This window comes from Scatophagus argus, chromosome 16, assembly GCF_020382885.2.
Source record: "Scatophagus argus isolate fScaArg1 chromosome 16, fScaArg1.pri, whole genome shotgun sequence".
Classification (NCBI taxonomy): Eukaryota; Metazoa; Chordata; class Actinopteri; family Scatophagidae; genus Scatophagus; species Scatophagus argus.
In genome coordinates, this window is record NC_058508.1 from 6929371 (window position 1) to 6947038 (window position 17668).

Genomic DNA, 17668 nt, shown 5'->3' on the forward strand with positions numbered 1-17668 from the left:
CCCCTGCAATTTTTCACAGCAAAATAAGTGTCATTGTTAAATTGTAGCTTTGCAGCCACAGGAACACACATCTATGATAAATTCTACTAGGGTCACTGTTGTCGGCAAATAATTAAACATGACAATAGTTAAAAATAGGTCAGAACTGATCTCCTAGATAAGTCAGTGAGAACTATGTCAAAAGAATGGAGGAGGGGAGCGACTCTCCAGGAGTTTTTGCTGATGTGGGTTTTTGACATGGATGTCAATAAAGGACCATCAAAAAGCTGACAGTGTTTTTACACCTGATACATCATTCTTGCGTTTGCTGTGCCAATACCAGCAATGCCTGTTGCTGCAGGGGCGTGATGAACTCCTCCTCACTCACCTCTGACACTTGTTTTCTCTCTTTTAGGGCAGGGACACATAATAAACAAATAGTGCTGACCTATGGTGTTACAAAGATCACCAGAGTAAGTCTCTTGCCCATGACGCAGCACCACAACAGCTCCAGACAGACTCCCTGTTGCCACAATAGTAGTCGCACAGAACATCCTAAATGACACATGCATGCGCATGAAGGTGCATTAAGGTGCAAACACACACACACACACACACACACACACAGAAGTTTAAATATCGATGCCAACACAGCACAACACAACTATCACACATGCGCATATGCACAGACATCCACACAAAATGAACTTCCTCATGCACATGACTCCAATCCTCCCTTCCTTGTTCTCACACACACACACACAACACACACACATACCCAACATTTAGCTTATTCAGCACTTTAAGAGCTCTGGTCTGGATACTTTTTTACTGTTCCACTCAGCGTAAAGGACAAATTTCTCTCACCATTTGAAATCTCTTATCCCTTGTATCACTGCTATGTGACGGGTAGAACATTCAATTAAAATTATGTGAACCTTGCAGAAATATGACAATGTTTTACTGGATCCTGATATATTTTCATCCACAAGCCAGCAGACATTTAATTCAACTATAATCTAACTTTTCAGTGCAATAGATAATATTTAACATGTTTTACACAACGTTGCCTTTCATTGTTTGTATAGCTAAAGTTGTACTGTATGTGTGTGTGATTCTGGTGTTATTAACATGCATAAGCTTCACAACCTCACTTTGCACTGAGAAGGGTGCACTGCAATTACAACGTAGTAATTTATAAAACGGAAAAAAATAGAAAACATAAAGAGGAATGTCACATCCATGCATAAATAATGCAACAATACTATACTTCATCATCAACCAAGGTTTACCAATATCTACCAAGGATTACGAATTGAAACATGTTTCAGGCAATGATTAGGTCACTGGGTCAACAAACACCATGTGGCTACATGGTAATTATGTCAAAGTGACAACAAACCTTTCTTCAGAATTCAGTGCACTACAGTATAACTGCATAACAACGAAAGTTATTTACTGTATCTGTGGATCACTCTGAATAACGAGGACATTTGTTACTTAAAAGGCGTGTTGCTGATCTTTTTTATGATATAGCTGAAATACAACTGTATGTGCAAGTCACAGGGACCTTTTGACAACTATGACAGCAGAGAAGACGGCTGCAGCCAACTGAGATGTCTCAATCAAACCACAAACATTTTTATTTGTTGCAGCGGTATGTACCCTCATGTTAAGTGACAGTGTTTTGCTGAAAGTGTAGAGAAGCTGAGGTGTAGTGCCATCATTTTTAATCAGTGAGCAAAGATGCTCAGTGCAGGAATTTCCCAGGGACACCGAACAAAAAAGCATTACAGAACAACCTCACCTTTCCAGTGTCTCAGTAAGGAGCAGCAGACCTTGTTTCGGCACTTCCAGGTTGCTCATCCGCAGAGCCTCGTTCAGACTGCGCACCAGAGACTCGATACCTAACACACATGAACACACACACACGCACATCCTTCTAACACTTATATTAGTCTCATCTAGCTTAGTGCCAATTGGATATTGATGTTTAATAAACTAAAGGCTGCAGCGATATGTTCATAAATGTAATGCATACACAACCCACGGACACACACCAACACACACAATCCTGCACAGCAAACAGTGGCAGTGGTACATTGCTGCAATTTACTGCTACACAGAATCTGTTGTACTGATATAATGTTTATCGTGTATTAGAGCAAGAACTTGATAGCACAAGAAGTGGTTACAACAGATATCCTGTGTACTGGTAAATTTAATTTTTCCTGCTGCTTTCAAACTATTTTCCAGAGCGGAGTGCTGCTGAATCATTAAAAAAAGCCAAAGACAGAAATAACATTATCTTCTGTAATGGCAAACAACAATATTTAGTTTAATAATATTTAGTTAACATTTCTTAGATATGCAACATATTTTTGCCTACAAGGTTCTGAAGCCATTTAGTTTGATATTCTTATCTTACAGCAGCACCATCTGTCTGGTGCAATAACATAGCGTACAGTGGCTACCTCCGCTCCTCAACTTTCACCTGTGCAGTAATGAAACTGTGATGCTTGGAGGAGAAGCAAATGCCTAAAAACACAATTAAACTTGAACGAAAACAAACTTCAATGATGTACAAAGCAGAGGCAAACTCCAGTAAATCCACTTTGGAGGGTTAATTAAAATGTTAGGAAAAATTACACCAAGCAGACTTTTGTGTATCTATATTACTGCTGGGCGTTTGGATTTTGATATCCTTCAGTCAAGAATAAATGAGATCACCAATGGGCGATCACACCACCATTAGTGGGCTTACAGATACAGACACAGCACATTACAAACATTATGCATTTTGGAATACAGAACAGCAGACTTAACAAATTACTCAGTCCAGCACGGCATGGTGGTAAATGTGGGCTAAAGCTTTTATCAAACTGGGTGTAAAAGAGGTGTGTTTGTATGAGGGAGCAGAGAGCAGCAAACCTCTCCAAGGCAAAAATGTATTTATTCACATTTTATTGAATTTATTCATTCACCTTTGTTTTGGGCATCAACCTTGCATTTATGTATAAATTGTTGAAAAATACTAAATTAAAGTGTAAACAAATGCTTCAGGTTGCTAGAAAAAGACAGACACAGCTGAGTGAGATGAAACAGTAGTAGTGAGACAGCTGCACAGATCAAAATGAAAGTGGATCTGTTGCATGCCAGTACAAAAAACACAATAAAACAACGCAAATCATGTCCATCTTGTTAAATACTGTAAGTACTGCAAAGTTTTTAATGGGGCTCCTCAGGCAGATGTGTCACTCCAACAGAAACATCTCTAAATACACAGCAGGTCACAAATTCTAGAAATTGTTTTTAAATCATCTTAGTTCTGATGTGAAGTTCGTTCAAAATGTATTTTCAATCTGTCTAAGCACTCTCACCATAGACAGAGTGACACTGGGAGAAGAAGAGTGGGTCCTCAATCAGTAACAACAAACAGCTGTAGACCGACCACAGCAGCACCTCACTTCTACTACTGGCTAGACGTTCAAAGAGAAACTCTGAAAGGGAAATGAGAGAGAGAGAACAGGGAACAATACTGATGCACAAAAAGATGGTAATATTCAGTTATTTAAGTCCCATCATTTTCCAAAATTCTGGAACAAAAAGGAGAGAAACACAAACAGAATCCATACAGTGATGAAGTGATAGATGTCAAAATAAGGAAAGCAAAAAAGGCAAACAAAGAAAAATACAGAGAAAAAGCAAGAGAAATAGCAAAAAGGGAGGGAGTGAAAAATGAAGTCACAACAAGGCAGAGGAAATTATTTATAGAGGTGAAATCAAAGCAGGCAACAGCTTGTACAGCGAGCATATCCCAGCCACTGTGTTTGTGTGCCTGTGTGTGCATATCACCAGGAACGTCAGCCCTGATGAAGGAAGTGCTGTGCTGACTGGGAGAATGAACCAAGATGGCTGCAATACACTTTGCACTGGCTGTCTGCAACATCTCATCGCCACTCAGCAGCAACTGGAAAACACATATCATGGGCTTAATGAGGATCCACCAATCACTGAAGACACATACAACATTAAAACAGGGTGCAAGGCTTCCGCAGGGTTTAAAGGATGCCTGACATATATAAAGTATAGCTTCTTCAATACTACCAGGTTGCTAATGACAGAAGAGATAAAGTAATATTTTGCCAACTGTCTGGTTCTAATCTTCAGTACACGGTCTATGATCTGAGCTATCTGAGCTAGTTACTTTATGAACACATCAAAGGTTGTCAAATAACACTACCGTGAGCCTGCACGTACTGTACATCAAGTGAAATTTGTACATGCAAATGGGGGTTTGAAAAGGATCTGTGAAAGTGATCAAAATGAAAAAACTACATTAAGTATATATATAAGGTGCAGGACGGAGTTGAGGTCAGGACCCTGTGTGGGCCAGTCAAGTCCTTCCACTCCAAATTCATCCAGCCACGTATGGACTTTGCTTGGTGCCCAGTAAGCACAGTCATGCTGGAATAGGAAAGGATCTTACCCAAACTGTAACCACAAAGTTGGAAGCATAGAGTTGTCCAAAGTGTGTGTGGTATGCTGAAGCATTAAGATTTCCCTTCACTGGAAGTAAGGGACCCAACCCAACCCCTGAGAAACAGCATCATCCCATTACTTTTGTCTATACAGTGCAGCAGCATCATCATCATCATCATCATCATCATCATAGTGTCACATTGCTAAACCCCAATACACAAATGTATGAGCACTTGCAATATCACTGAAGGTTAAATGTTTTAGTTTGAAATGAATTAATTCACGGTTCATTTGATGGCCTATGTCAGCCCAGAACTAGGTGAGGAAAAAACATCAACATTAAAATTTTAAGTTATTATGTTACATTAATTAACATTATCATTAACATAAGTTTTGTCTTCACAACTGAGCTTAATGTGATCTATAAAAAAGAAATTATGATGGCACAAGTGACCTCTGATTCGAGTATTAAGTTTATGGTGTCATTTAGTGCAAGTAAAAACTAATACACATTCAACCAAGAAATCTAAGAAAGTTAATTATCTCAGAGACTCAACTGTTATTAAGTTGCATTGATTTTTGTTTGTGATTTTCTCTGTACTCATGAAAAACAGTAAATTTATTTTGTAGGATGGGTAATAAATTTAATACAATAATTACGTTTTGGAGGTTAAGTTAGATCTAGCTGACTGTTTAGAATTAGATTTAATAACAACTTAACACATACTGATGATGATGATGCTGATGAAAAAAAAAAAAGAAGCTACTTACGTCATGAGCTGTGCTGTAGGGTGAGTCATAACTGAGAAAGTCTAACTAGATCTAATCTCTGTATTGATTTCCCAGACATGTAGCACAAATATTTGTCCAGGGTAAACCCCCCCCGAATCCCTATTCAAAGGCACATTAATCCAGGATTAGAACTTCTTGTTATGATTATCGTCAGAGACAGAATGCGGGTCTTGGGGGCTGGAACAGGATGTTTGGACAGAGACCTTTTTCAGTATGAGAGGCAGAGGGCAATGGTCAAGGGACTGTTGCTCTTGGTTCTGGCTGATCGTCTGGCTGTTCTGGCTCTCACTGCACATGATGTGACTGTTCATCAGAACTGACACTGCATCTCCCTGCTGCAGCAGCAGCCACAGCAGGCCTAACAGATGGAAGACAAGGTGTGAAAACAGGCACTGATGACAAAGCTCAACATTCTACATATATATACAAATATGTACACAAATCCTCACACATTAACAACAAGATTTTAGATACAACACAAGATAAATTCATGATGCCATCCACTATGAATATCAGACAATTTCTAAAATGCTAACAATTGCAGAGATTCTTCACAATCTGTTGGAATCTGTGATCATAAAGCCATGAATGTGACTTGACAAAGTATAACATCAACCAGATCTATCTATCTATCTATCTATCTATCTATCTATATATATATATATATATATATATATACACACACAGACACACACACATACACACACAACATACTTAAAAAAGTCAGATTGGGTAACATTATTTTCTCATCTCTCACGTAAGAGAAAAAATAGATAGTATCTTGGGAAAGATAGCACAAGTAGTAAGGTTAGGATGACAAAAAGCAAATAAATTTAACATACGTAAAGAAAACAGCAATAAAGCCCAGCTCACAGCCCAACCAAGTATCATACTGACAAAGAAATGAGCAGTGAGGCCACTCAGGTTCTGCATTATACTCTTTTAATAGTAATTAAATAGTAATTAAACTGCATGGATTTTCTTTTCCTTCCAGCCATCTGGAGAAACAGTTACAAAACACAAGAAATCATTTTTAAACACCAGAAAAAGCACTTTTTTTCCTGGAAATGTCACACAACACTGAAGAAACAGAATAACAGTGGATTTCTCCATCATGCTGTCCTCACTGGGCTGGTAAAGGTTAGCTTAATAAGATTAAATCAATTCAAAATTACACAAGCAACAACAGCAAAAGCTCAACTGTAGCTCCTCTAAAAACAAATCTTGCATTGCAGCTCCCACGCCTCCAAGTTAACACAGCAATAAAACATCAAGTTTCTAGAAAATGACTCTTCTTTCCAGCAACTCTTAGTGTAGGCCTGCAGTCTAGTTATCATAAAAGCTTATTAGCCTTATAACTCAAAACAAGTGTTATCTCTCCTCTTTTTCTTGGTAATCTCACTCTTCAGCAGACTCTGGAGCTTCACTGAGAAAGATGATGATGGATGTGTTATTTTAAGACTCCTTACTTTTTCTAAAAACAAACAAACAGCTCAGCTTCATTATCAACAATCCCTACCATCCAAAGGAAACTTTCTGTGATGAGACAGTAGCTGGAGAATCCAATTTGTTTTAGACAAATTTTTGTCTAAAGTGACTTTTTTTGGTATAAAATCTGTTGAGTCCACACCCTGCGTGTCCTATTAGTCCCCCCAAGGCAGTTCGGAGTGAGGCTAAACAGATTTGGAGCAGGCGTTTCCTCACACTTTCAGCAAACTAGCTGCATCTCAAATTTTCGTTCATTTTAAATAACATCCTCCCCTTATCTTGACTCACAAATTATACTTTTCATGCTTGCCTAAGCTAAGCATACTGTTCTGATCTCAACAGCTTCAAGCTTTTTGATGATAGCCACTCAATCTCACTTAGTCAATCTAGTGCTTAATAAATCTAAATGAGGCTTGATGATGATTTTTGCAACATTTTATTCAGGCAGCTAATGATGCTCTGAAGTTTACTTTTATATTATATATATATAAAAAAATTCTCTTAAGTAAAAAAAAGCTGTCTCAAAACTGTCAAAAACTCACTTTATGTGGTCCTTCAAACTTTCAGATTGAAGAGTAACATCTTAATTTATAATACACTATATCCAGGTTTTGATCCAGGCAGCTGATTATAAATGTATTAAACTACCAAAACGACTGACTGCCATTATTTATGTGTTGTAAACACAAATTGCAAAAAACACGTTGAGGTAACTGTCATCAAAAATTCCTATTTTCTCAACGTGGTTTATCTTAACCAACCATTTAGATGTTAACTGTAGTTTAGATGATAGAATCCATCTTGTGAAATGTATTTTCATCGCTGCATCGCTGTTGAGATTAAAGCTGATGTTTTTATACAATCAATGAAAAAGTCAATCTTAAGAAACAAATGAGTGACAGGGTGTCTTTCTTTACCAACGCAGTTGGTGATGAGTTGAGGGGAGATGGCACTGGTCAAGGTCTGCAGTAGCAGGACACACACTCTGTCCCTGATGGCAACTGGCAAGGACTGCATTGCCGAGGCCCCAGCTGTCCCCAACAGTTTGAGCCACGCATACAGGACAGAGGCCTTCAGCGCATCATCTGGGTAAAGCATAGCTGAGCACAGGTGCTCCAGCATGGGCACTGGTGTACAGAGGCAGGAGACAGGCAAACACATAAACAGATAAGCAAACACATAAACAGAGGATTTAGATAAAATAAAAGTGGTGGACACATAAATGATCGTGTGGGGAAAGTGGGTTTGTGCAACCAAAACAAATCAATATTTTGCAGACAATGACAGAGCAACATTAGAAGGAAAGTTGCCATTAAGAGAAAAGGGTTGCAGATTGACTATTGCAAGACAGCACAGCAAATAACAGGCAGCAGAGTGTGTGTGCTATGAAACATTACATACGGACAGGAGTACACTGAGCGCAGCAGACCAGAGCTAGAGATTTTCAAGTACACTGTCCTAAGGGAAAAAGAAAAGGATACAAGACAGACAGCCAGACAGTGATGAAAAAGAGATGGAGAAGATAGAGGTAGACAGGCTTAGTTTGTGGAAGAGAGAAGGTGACAGAGTATGAGACAGATGCAATGAGGTAGAGCCATACACAGATTAAGTCACAAAAAGAGGAAAAGAAAGACAAAGAAAAAAGTAAGATATGGAGATTCAGAGAACTTTAGTGCAAGCTTTGTTACTTGCAGAATCCATTAGGACATAAAAGCTTTTTCATCTACACATAGAAATAGATAATAAAAAAAGAAATAAAACATATAAAGTTAGAATTACTGTGATACTACATGCAACAATGTCTATAAGTAATTTTGACCAAATAATGACGAAAAATATACGTACTATAAATGATATACTGAATATCCTGTGTATTGAAAAGATTGATGGTAGGATACAGTGCAGACTGCCAGCTGTTTGTCATGCCCCATTTAATCACCATAGCTCAGTAAGTATATGGAAATATGGCTTTCAGCCCATGACCACATCCACAAAATACTGATCGTTTGACCGACTAACAGCAGAAGAAAAAGCCAAAGCGTGAGCCCACAGTAGCACATTACAGTCTTATACAAGGATGAATATGCTGGCACAGTGGGAAAAATACAGTACTTAATAACAGCTATAATAACCAAACTACTGCATTAATGTTGATATAATCAAATTGTTGAAGTGAAAAAGCTATGAAAAATATAAGGGTATGCATGCTGGAAGAATAGCACCCAGACAGAGAGAGACAGAAGTAGCCAGAGAGAGGACAGAGATGCAAAGAATTACAAAAGAGAGACTCTGAGAACGGAGGAATAAATACTGTTTAAGTGCAAGGCAGAGCTGGAGGTGGAACGATACCAAGGAACAGAGAGTTAGTGAGTGTGGAAGAGAGAGAGAGGGAGAGAAAAAGAGAGGGAGAGAAAGAAAGAAAGAGATGACAAAGTAGGAGAGCAAAGCCAAAGCCCAGCTGCTCTGTGAAGCAGATCAAAACCCATGTGCACCAGGAGAGGCTCCCAGACATGTTTGATTAAACCAAAAATATGTGAGGCGGCCAAGACGAGAACCAGGCATAAAGAGAGAAGGAGAGAGTGAGGAAGGGAGAAGGGGGAGGAGGGAGATAAGACCTCAACAAATGATGGAAATGGAAGGAAGACAATGTAAGAGTGGTAAAAGGATGTGTGGAAAATGAAAGCCTTGCCACTGTTTAACAACACATTTTATGACACATGCACCCAAACAGAGACTGATGCACAAAGAACTGAAACAAACAAGATTAAATGTTTTGCTTCCTTTGAAGGAGGAAAACAAACGTTCATTTCCGTTTGCCTTTCTTACTGTTTTGCTGCCCCACCGTGATGCTGCACCCTCAGAACTACCACACTCTGTTCTTGTTCTTTGTGATCTTCTTTGTACAATATTTCTCTGTTGTTTTGCTCTGGTCGCTTCACTCTGCTTAACTAAACCTCCCTTGGCTTACCTTTTGGTTTTTTACACAGCTTCCATTGTTTTCCATACATAATACATATTTGTTTGGCCCACCATCCTCCATATTTTTCTTTTTTATGTCTTTCTTTCACATCTGCATATGACTAAGAGTTGAAAGTGCAAACTTATTTGCTAAAATGGCAGGGAGTGTTTCACTCCCTTGCCCCTACGAATGAAGAATCGAAATTACAGCCATTGCTAATCTGTGGTAATCATTCACAAACACAATAGATTATATATTATCATATTATTATATGATGATTCTGTGGGTGACAAGTGAGAAGAAGGTGAACAACACTGAGAAACACATCTGTAAGGCCACAAGTAAACATAGGGCAGTGCATGTGAGTGTGTGTGTGTGTGTGTGTGTGGTCACGCGTGTGAGAGAGAGCAAGGGGCAGAATAAGTGATAGATAATACGAAGGGAGCAGCGGACAAAGTCAGCATTTCCCCAAATGCTGAAAATGTGAATGCGGTTATTCCTGAAGAACTGACCTCAGCCCTGGAGGAAAACGCTTCCTCTGTGGTTTTCAAAGACGATCTGGAAACTGAGCAGGAAAGGCTAATGCGCACACATCACTAACAATGAAACACATTTTTCTTAATATTGTGTGCAACAAAGAGATAAAATGAAAGAACATCTACATTTTTTCATTCAAGAGCACAAGCACTCCTTGAGACCTGAATGGTGAATTAATGTGTAGTCTTAAGTCTCTAATCACTGAACTGTTAGGACTTCAGAGTTTTGATCATCTCAACCTTCCTTTATTGTCTTTGTTATCTTTGTCTGCACTCCTCTTTTCCCTATCTCATTAATGTTTCATCTTCCCTTCCTGCTCCCTCATTTTGGACCTGAGGGAGTAGGACACAGCAATGCAGAGGGGGTTGGTGGGGGGGACAGTTTCAGACAGGAAATAGCAAATGGTTGGGAAAAAAAGAGGGGTTAATGAGCTAGATAGACAGGCAGGCAGCAAGTCAAAGCAAGAGCAAAATGTGTCAGGTGCTCTGGGCTCGTGTTGTCATTGCCGTGCTGTTGTCATTAGTCCAAACAGCCCCACAGAGACTCGCTGAGTGACAGGCCACAGACGGGCACACACAGTCAATAGTGGCAGCCCGCATCTTGCATCAGAATCAAAACAACCTACCGCTACCTGCAGCTGCTCTGGGGAGCTTGTAACACTCATGAAAATACATGGGAGGTGGACACACGTTGCACAGCAAAATAACTACACCTGCTTATTTGGCATTAGGTTCGTATTCATTCTTGACTGTGAAGACGGACACTGAGGCACGATAAAAACTCTGTACAACACACACATACACTTGAAGCTGATTAACAGTAACCATTAAGACGAGTGCTGTCATGGTTCAGTGGATACACAAACATCCTACAGGTGTTTGTAGCAGAGGTTAAATCGTGTGTGTGTGGGATGGAAAGGTGCATCGCAGTGCTTCACTACACTGCAGATATATATATATATATATATTTCAGTGTGTGTGTGTGTATATATTAAGGCAGTTACCACTGATATATTAATAACATGAACATGGACATTAACATGTATTTGTAACTTTTGTGGCTTTTTTATTTTCAGAAAGAAATGGGATTGGCTATGTGGACAGAATTTTAAGTATGAACATAGAAAAGTCATCTCAGTGCAGCTGGAGTGTAATTGAAAAGGTCATAATGGCTAGAGAGACCGAATTGAGAAACTTCAGAAAAAAGAATATGAAAAAACAGTATGGGGACTTTCTTCCCATTCCTCAGAAGCAGAAGGACTGGAAATGGGTTCAGCATGGGGTAGAATATTTCAAAAATGGGCACAGGGTAACTGTATTTACTGTGTGTACTTTTTATGCATCAGGAATATGACTGAAAAGGTCAAACTAAGCTTCCATGATTGAATTGTGGATATCTGTGTACTGAGCGAATAATGGATGCTGAAAATTAAATATTTTTTCAAATCTTTCTCTTCTATTCAAGGTGAACTGTGATATTTCTAATATATTCTGGATCCCAGAGGTTTCAGAGGTGAATTGCCCCAGAGTAACCATTTGAGTCATTTGAGATCTGGCCCGATCCAAACTCACTTGCATTTTTAAAAGAGATGCAAGCCATCCTGGGTAAAAGTTTCTTCTATTTTTGCCCAAAGGGAAACGTCGCTCTTTGCTTGCCCACTCCACTTGGCTGCTACTGGGCAGAAAATTACAGCTGAAAAGGATTCAGCTTCAGATTGTAATGTTCCTTGATACAAAATCTGTGATCTTATGACTTTGGGCTGTGCAAATAAAATTTACTTGACAACTTGCTCAAGGACACTTCAGCAGGGTAGTGGTAGATAGTATTCAAGAATTCATTTACTTTCTCAGTAAGGAAATAAGCAAATACACCACTTTTTAAGCAGTATTAAAAACCTTAACTGCACAGACGGGTGCGAATTACTGATAACATTTCCAAATACAATAGCTCTTTACATTTTGGTGCATCCTTATTGATATGGACCCTAAGCAATGATAAAGAAAAGTCCAGAAAATATCCATGACAACATACTGATGTTTTCCACTCGGAATAACTGTGACATGTGATTGGCATATCTGTTGCAGTGTCTCACCATACTGAGTCACAAGGCTATTGGCCACATCGGGGACTGCTTCCACGAGGTTCCCCAAGAAGGTGAAGGTCGGCAGGAAGCCCTTCACACTGAGCTGGTTGCTCAACTGGACAGGGAATACACAAAACAAAAATCAGTAACAATATATAAGGAAAAAAGGAACACGGCACAGGCACTTATTCATCAGACTACGGCACTTTTGCTTCGATAAGAAGTGCAAAAAATGTTTATGTTTATGTTGGATCCTCAAAACCACCTATTTGGGCAACTACAGCAGCACAGCAGGCATGGAAAAAAGTGACTTCCACAGTTATATTTATGATTTTCATTTCACTTTATGCTGAAAACAAATCCAACTACAATACTACAACATATACTCCAGATCCTCTTATACACATGCCTGTAATTCATTCTTTTTCAGAAATCAGAAAACAAACCAGCCTCCTTTCCCAGTACTCAGTCAGATCACATCAAATAATCTGTATTCTCAACACAGGCTTCCTTAAATACATTTCCTTTAAAACTTTCTAATCAGGCTCTATTCTAGTAACACAAATAAGACCTGTCTGCACCTCTCCCTGGTGTTATATCTCTCTGTCATCACCAGTAGACGCAGCTTTACTATTTTCTACCTGCAGCATCAGCTGCTGAATGGAGCTTTTCCGCCTCTGCCTCCCCCAGAGGTGACAAAACAGCGGCAGGAGGGAGACAAGCACACTGTCTGTTTACTAAACAACCCTGAGAGGATATGTTGTCGGTTACACAAGCGCTGTTAAATATTTTAAAATGTTCAGCATGTTCCTGAGCTTGCATGTGTAGACGAGCAGGTGTTCCTCTATACGTCTGCAAAAGTGTGTCTCACCTGTTTGTGTATCTCATCCAAAACAAAGCGAAGTGACAGCTCACTCTGGAGCTCTAGAAGCAGCTGAACCAGCACTGACACACATAAACACATGCATGTATTACACACACATTAAACAAAAAACACAGAGAAGCATTCATTAAATAAACATGACAGTCAAATACAGTTTTCCACTTTCCTAGGAAAATATCAGCAGTTGTGAGAAAACCAAAATAAGAGCTATGTAATCCAGAGTTTTATCTTTTTCAATGTTATGTTTAATTTTAGGATTTAGTTTAATCACTGTTAGTCTTGTGAGTGACTGTGATATACTGTATTGAGCCCTCGGGAACCTTCTTGGGTTCATACTCATGCCATTATATGCTACCTACATTCTATACTGTTTATCAACACAACATCTTATGCCATCACCATAAGGACAATATGCAGGTACACCTCTCAGACAAAACCAAAGCTGGCATTAAGTTCACTGCTGAGCTGATGTTAGAAAAGTTCAGAAAGATTCTTGGCCTTCTTTATCCTTATTTGTTTCTCCACAAACACACACACCACACACACATGCATACACACACCATGACTGCATTATTTATAGGGCTTAAATGAGTTTCCAAATGTGTTCATCACACATTCTCTGTACAAAGAGCAAAAGCAGTGTCAAATTTTAAGCACTCAGCTTACTATTACAGCAAAATTGTCCCTAAGGCATTTTAAGGCAGCTACCATAGAATCATTCTGTCACTTGCACTGAACAAAATAATTTTTGCATTTTGAGAGACTTGGATGTATTGAGACAAATCTGACTGTGAGGTAACAAGTGCTGGTTTGCTGAGAGGCCACCATTAAGAGAAACCACAGAAACATTTGCATATGGCAACCTAAACCAATCGCCAAATACAAAGAGAAAAGGTACTGCACAGCAACAGAATACCAACATGTGAGTCAAATATGAGCATGTTGTTGGTGTGTGCGTGTTGGTGTGCACACACATGTGCATTTGTGTGCATGTGTGTGTGCCTAATCCTAACCCACAAATGCATGTGAAAACCCACAAAGAGGCATCTCTTCACCTTGGTCAACCTTTTCCAGAGTGTCTGAGTCCTCCACTGTGTGAAGCATCCCTAGGGACAGAACAGTAACGACAGGCTAGATTTAAAAAGCACACTTCACAAACCCACTGTGATATACAGAGGTCTTGCAGAGGTGTAATAAGAAAAAGGGAGCTGGAAAATGAATATTCACACATGTAAAAAGTCACAAACTATGTTAAGAAGTATGGCAGCTTGATAAAATAGGAGACACAAGAAATATATATATATATATATATATATATAATATATTAAATGGAGATTTGTGTTGTTGAGGTGGTAGTGATCATACTGTACAGTTTGTACCCAAATGGAATATGTGGTACAGTCACAGATGTTGAATATATAGTAGCTTGGATTAATTTTACTGCTCATTCATTTTACATTTTCCAAAACATTTAGCTGAAAGTGCTGACACAATACTAAAATTTTTAAATAATTAAAAATATTATCATGCTGAAAATAGGGCCGTAATGGCTTCACAAACCACAGTCCTGTCACTGTGGTCAGAGCTTTCACCAGCTTACCATTTTGCCACATATCCTCTGTGCACTAATTTGATTAGAGCTCAAATGATGTAGGTCTAATACTTCATGCTGCACTAAATTCCTAAAATTCATACAGTGCAGAGAAAGTGTCAGTAACTGGAACAAAATGTAACATATCAGCTCAGTTTATAAGCAAATAAATGTTAATAGTTCAATCCTACCACTGTTGCCAAGAGTGTACCATTATTATGCCTCCAAATGGAAAGAAAAGCAGTTAGCGGCAAGTCAACTCTATTAACTACATGAATCTTTTTTCAAATATAAATTAACTATGTTGAATAACGTGAATATTTCTGCATCTTAGTATTGTGATAAGACCTATTGTCTCACTTATTCAGTATGACGTTGCAGAAAAAGCAGTGATGAGACTGCAGCACTAGCACGACCGTGAACCGACCTAGTGGAGATTCGCTTAAAGAGGAAGTGAGGTCACCCAAGCAAACTCAAGCCAGCTAGATGTGTGTGTACTGGTAAGTGCAAAGTCAACGCTGAATATTGTGTGTGTGCAGTGGCCAGTCAGACTGACTGCTGATGTTTCTGATGTTGTTATTAATAAGTGGCATTCCAAGCACATGCCAACAGTATAGCTTATCAGTAACTAACATGACTATTTGTGCCACTGAGGAGACAATAGGCAAGAGATAAAAGTCCACTTCTTCCAAATTATTCTTTTTAGTCCTTCTTTCACACCATAATCTCAAGCTGTGAGCGCCATTATTTCTCACCAAGCAGAGCAGCTGCAAAACGGAGACAAACTCTGTGGTCCACATGAAGAAGCTCTCTTACAACCCCCGGACAGCACTTCAGTAACCCATTGATACCAGACAAGGCAAAAGACTTTCTCACTGACTGGACACAGGGAGGAAGAGACATATAGAAACGTAAATAGCGCCTGCGTATTAAGGAAAATTGATAAGACAATCTATTTACCATAAATATTTCCTGGTCAATCATCCAAAGTACTAAACACAGGAAATGCTGGAGGATTACAAACACCCATATATAACAAAGCAAAAAATAATGGCGTGATTCATTTTAGTAAGAAGACAGCTTCATATTGAAATAAGGTTTTTCAAAAACAAGTTTCTCATATTCCTTACCGCAATATCGTCACTCTCAATCATTTCAATGACGCAGGCCACACAGACAAACTGTCCGCCACCCTCCGCAGGCCCCAGGCGGCCGCTCCATTTTGGGTCATGTCTGAAGTGGGTCTTGTCATAAACAATATCTCCGCTCGTCATTTTTGTCCCTCCAACTGTTGAATTAAATAATAAAAAAGTTGCATACCATGGCTTATGAAATAGTTTTGGCAGTCAGTGCGGTGAGCTTAAAAGCTAGCTAACGTTATGACAGCTAGACGAATTAAAAGATCATGCTGGCTTATTAGCAAGCTTTTCTCATGCTCATGAATAACAAACTCCAGTCCAGTTTTCTTATAAAAATACCTACCGGTGAGTGACAAAGCTATCATATAACATACGCTTATTTCACTAACTAGCTAACTAACTAATTATTGGGGGGGGGGGGTTACGAATCTTGCTAGGGTGAAGTGTTAGCACGAGGGCGGAAGGCAAATTTTTATGTCCTCTTTTTTTAATCAAAACTTTATTAAACAACACAATCCCAAGTATGCACAAAGCAAATAAAGTCGCAAATAAAACACCGCAGATAACATTTTTAACACTATATTATACAAGGTATTCTTAAATAGTTTAAGAAAGATCTAATGAATATAAGGAAGGCAATTTGTCCTCAGATAGCCTCAAATGTATTTAATCTTGCACATTACATTTATTTACATACTTTCTGTGGTTTGCAAGAAGAAGATGTGAACTCAACTCGGAAAAGGTTTGTCAAAATGGAAAACACAGATAAATAAATAAACAAATAGATGTTTCATTAGCATTACCACAAAAGGGCAAGAGATATGTACCTCCACATATAAACATTTATTTTGAAATTCTTTCAAAGAAAAATAATATCACATAAATCATATGGAAACAATGAAGATGATGCATCTGGGACACTACTTCCACCAAAACATAAAGTGAGTCCTTGTTAGGTGTATTTGTTCAATTGGGTTAAAGAGCTGGATTCACTGCTTTCCGTATGGTTTGAGGACAATCTTCATATTTCTTATTTGCATTCATATTTCTGTTTAGATAAGGTATGATTTATTTCCTGACTGTTATTTCAGTGCTGTTGAGAAAGCTCTATGTGGTGAACAACTGTGGAGAAAGCATAATTCCAAGGCGATTAGGAACTGCTGATACAAGTTAGAATAACACTGTGTTGTAGTTATTTATATTGTAAAATAAAAGAGAGACTGACATTTCACCAGTGCACGGAGCTTTTGGTTAAATATTTTGCTTCTCAATTATATCACACTATAAAATTGGTTAAGATAGGTGTACTTAATTGAAAATGTCTCATGGAAATACTGTATTTGCCATACCGTCACATTACACTTTTTTAACCTGCATTGTCTAAACAGCTACTGAGGTCTCATATTTCCTCTCAAGGCATTGTTACTCAATAATTATATATACAGGAATGCGTAAGCATATCAAAAGTAGTGAAGTTCAAGGGTAGGCTGATATCTTACTTTTTAGCGAAAGGCAGGCCTTATTATCAACAAAATTATGTATCAACATCAAATTTATCCTCCAAGGAATGTCATTGCTGAATAATATGCAGTAGGTGTATGTTGGGATGCACTGGTTTGTTTTTCAGTATTATTTAGCAGTGAAGGCCACAATTTGGTTATCGCCATGACAACAAAAGCCTCTCGGCAACTGAGCGACTATCTGATGATAGGAGTTGTGGGGGCGAGTATCAGCC

The 17668-nt window shown here is 38.7% G+C and overlaps 1 protein-coding gene across 11 annotated transcripts in view; it reads right to left on the minus strand.

The window, feature by feature from the left end:
• Positions 1 to 16369, minus strand: part of LOC124072794 (coiled-coil domain-containing protein 134-like) — a 59252-nt gene extending 42883 nt beyond the window's left edge. For 6 of the 11 annotated variants that reach the window (XM_046414467.1, XM_046414464.1, XM_046414466.1 and 3 more), the window contains exons 1-11: positions 16277 to 16368; positions 15925 to 16082; positions 15550 to 15673; positions 14259 to 14309; positions 13192 to 13265; positions 12330 to 12435; positions 7659 to 7868; positions 5457 to 5611; positions 3835 to 3949; positions 3360 to 3479; positions 1787 to 1886 (exon numbers count right to left, since the gene is read on the minus strand). In XM_046414467.1, coding sequence (XP_046270423.1) covers positions 1787 to 1886; positions 3360 to 3479; positions 3835 to 3949; positions 5457 to 5611; positions 7659 to 7868; positions 12330 to 12435; positions 13192 to 13265; positions 14259 to 14309; positions 15550 to 15673; positions 15925 to 16082; positions 16277 to 16298 — 1235 coding nt within the window. In that variant the 5' untranslated portion in view covers positions 16299 to 16368. Of the gene's footprint in view, positions 1 to 1786; positions 1887 to 3359; positions 3480 to 3834; positions 3950 to 5456; positions 5612 to 7658; positions 7869 to 12329; positions 12436 to 13191; positions 13266 to 14258; positions 14310 to 15549; positions 15674 to 15924; positions 16083 to 16276 lie in introns of those variants that run through there. The other 5 variants (XR_006845599.1, XR_006845598.1, XM_046414471.1 and 2 more) reach the window with 2 other exon arrangements.
• Between the last annotated feature and the right edge of the window lie 1299 nt (positions 16370 to 17668).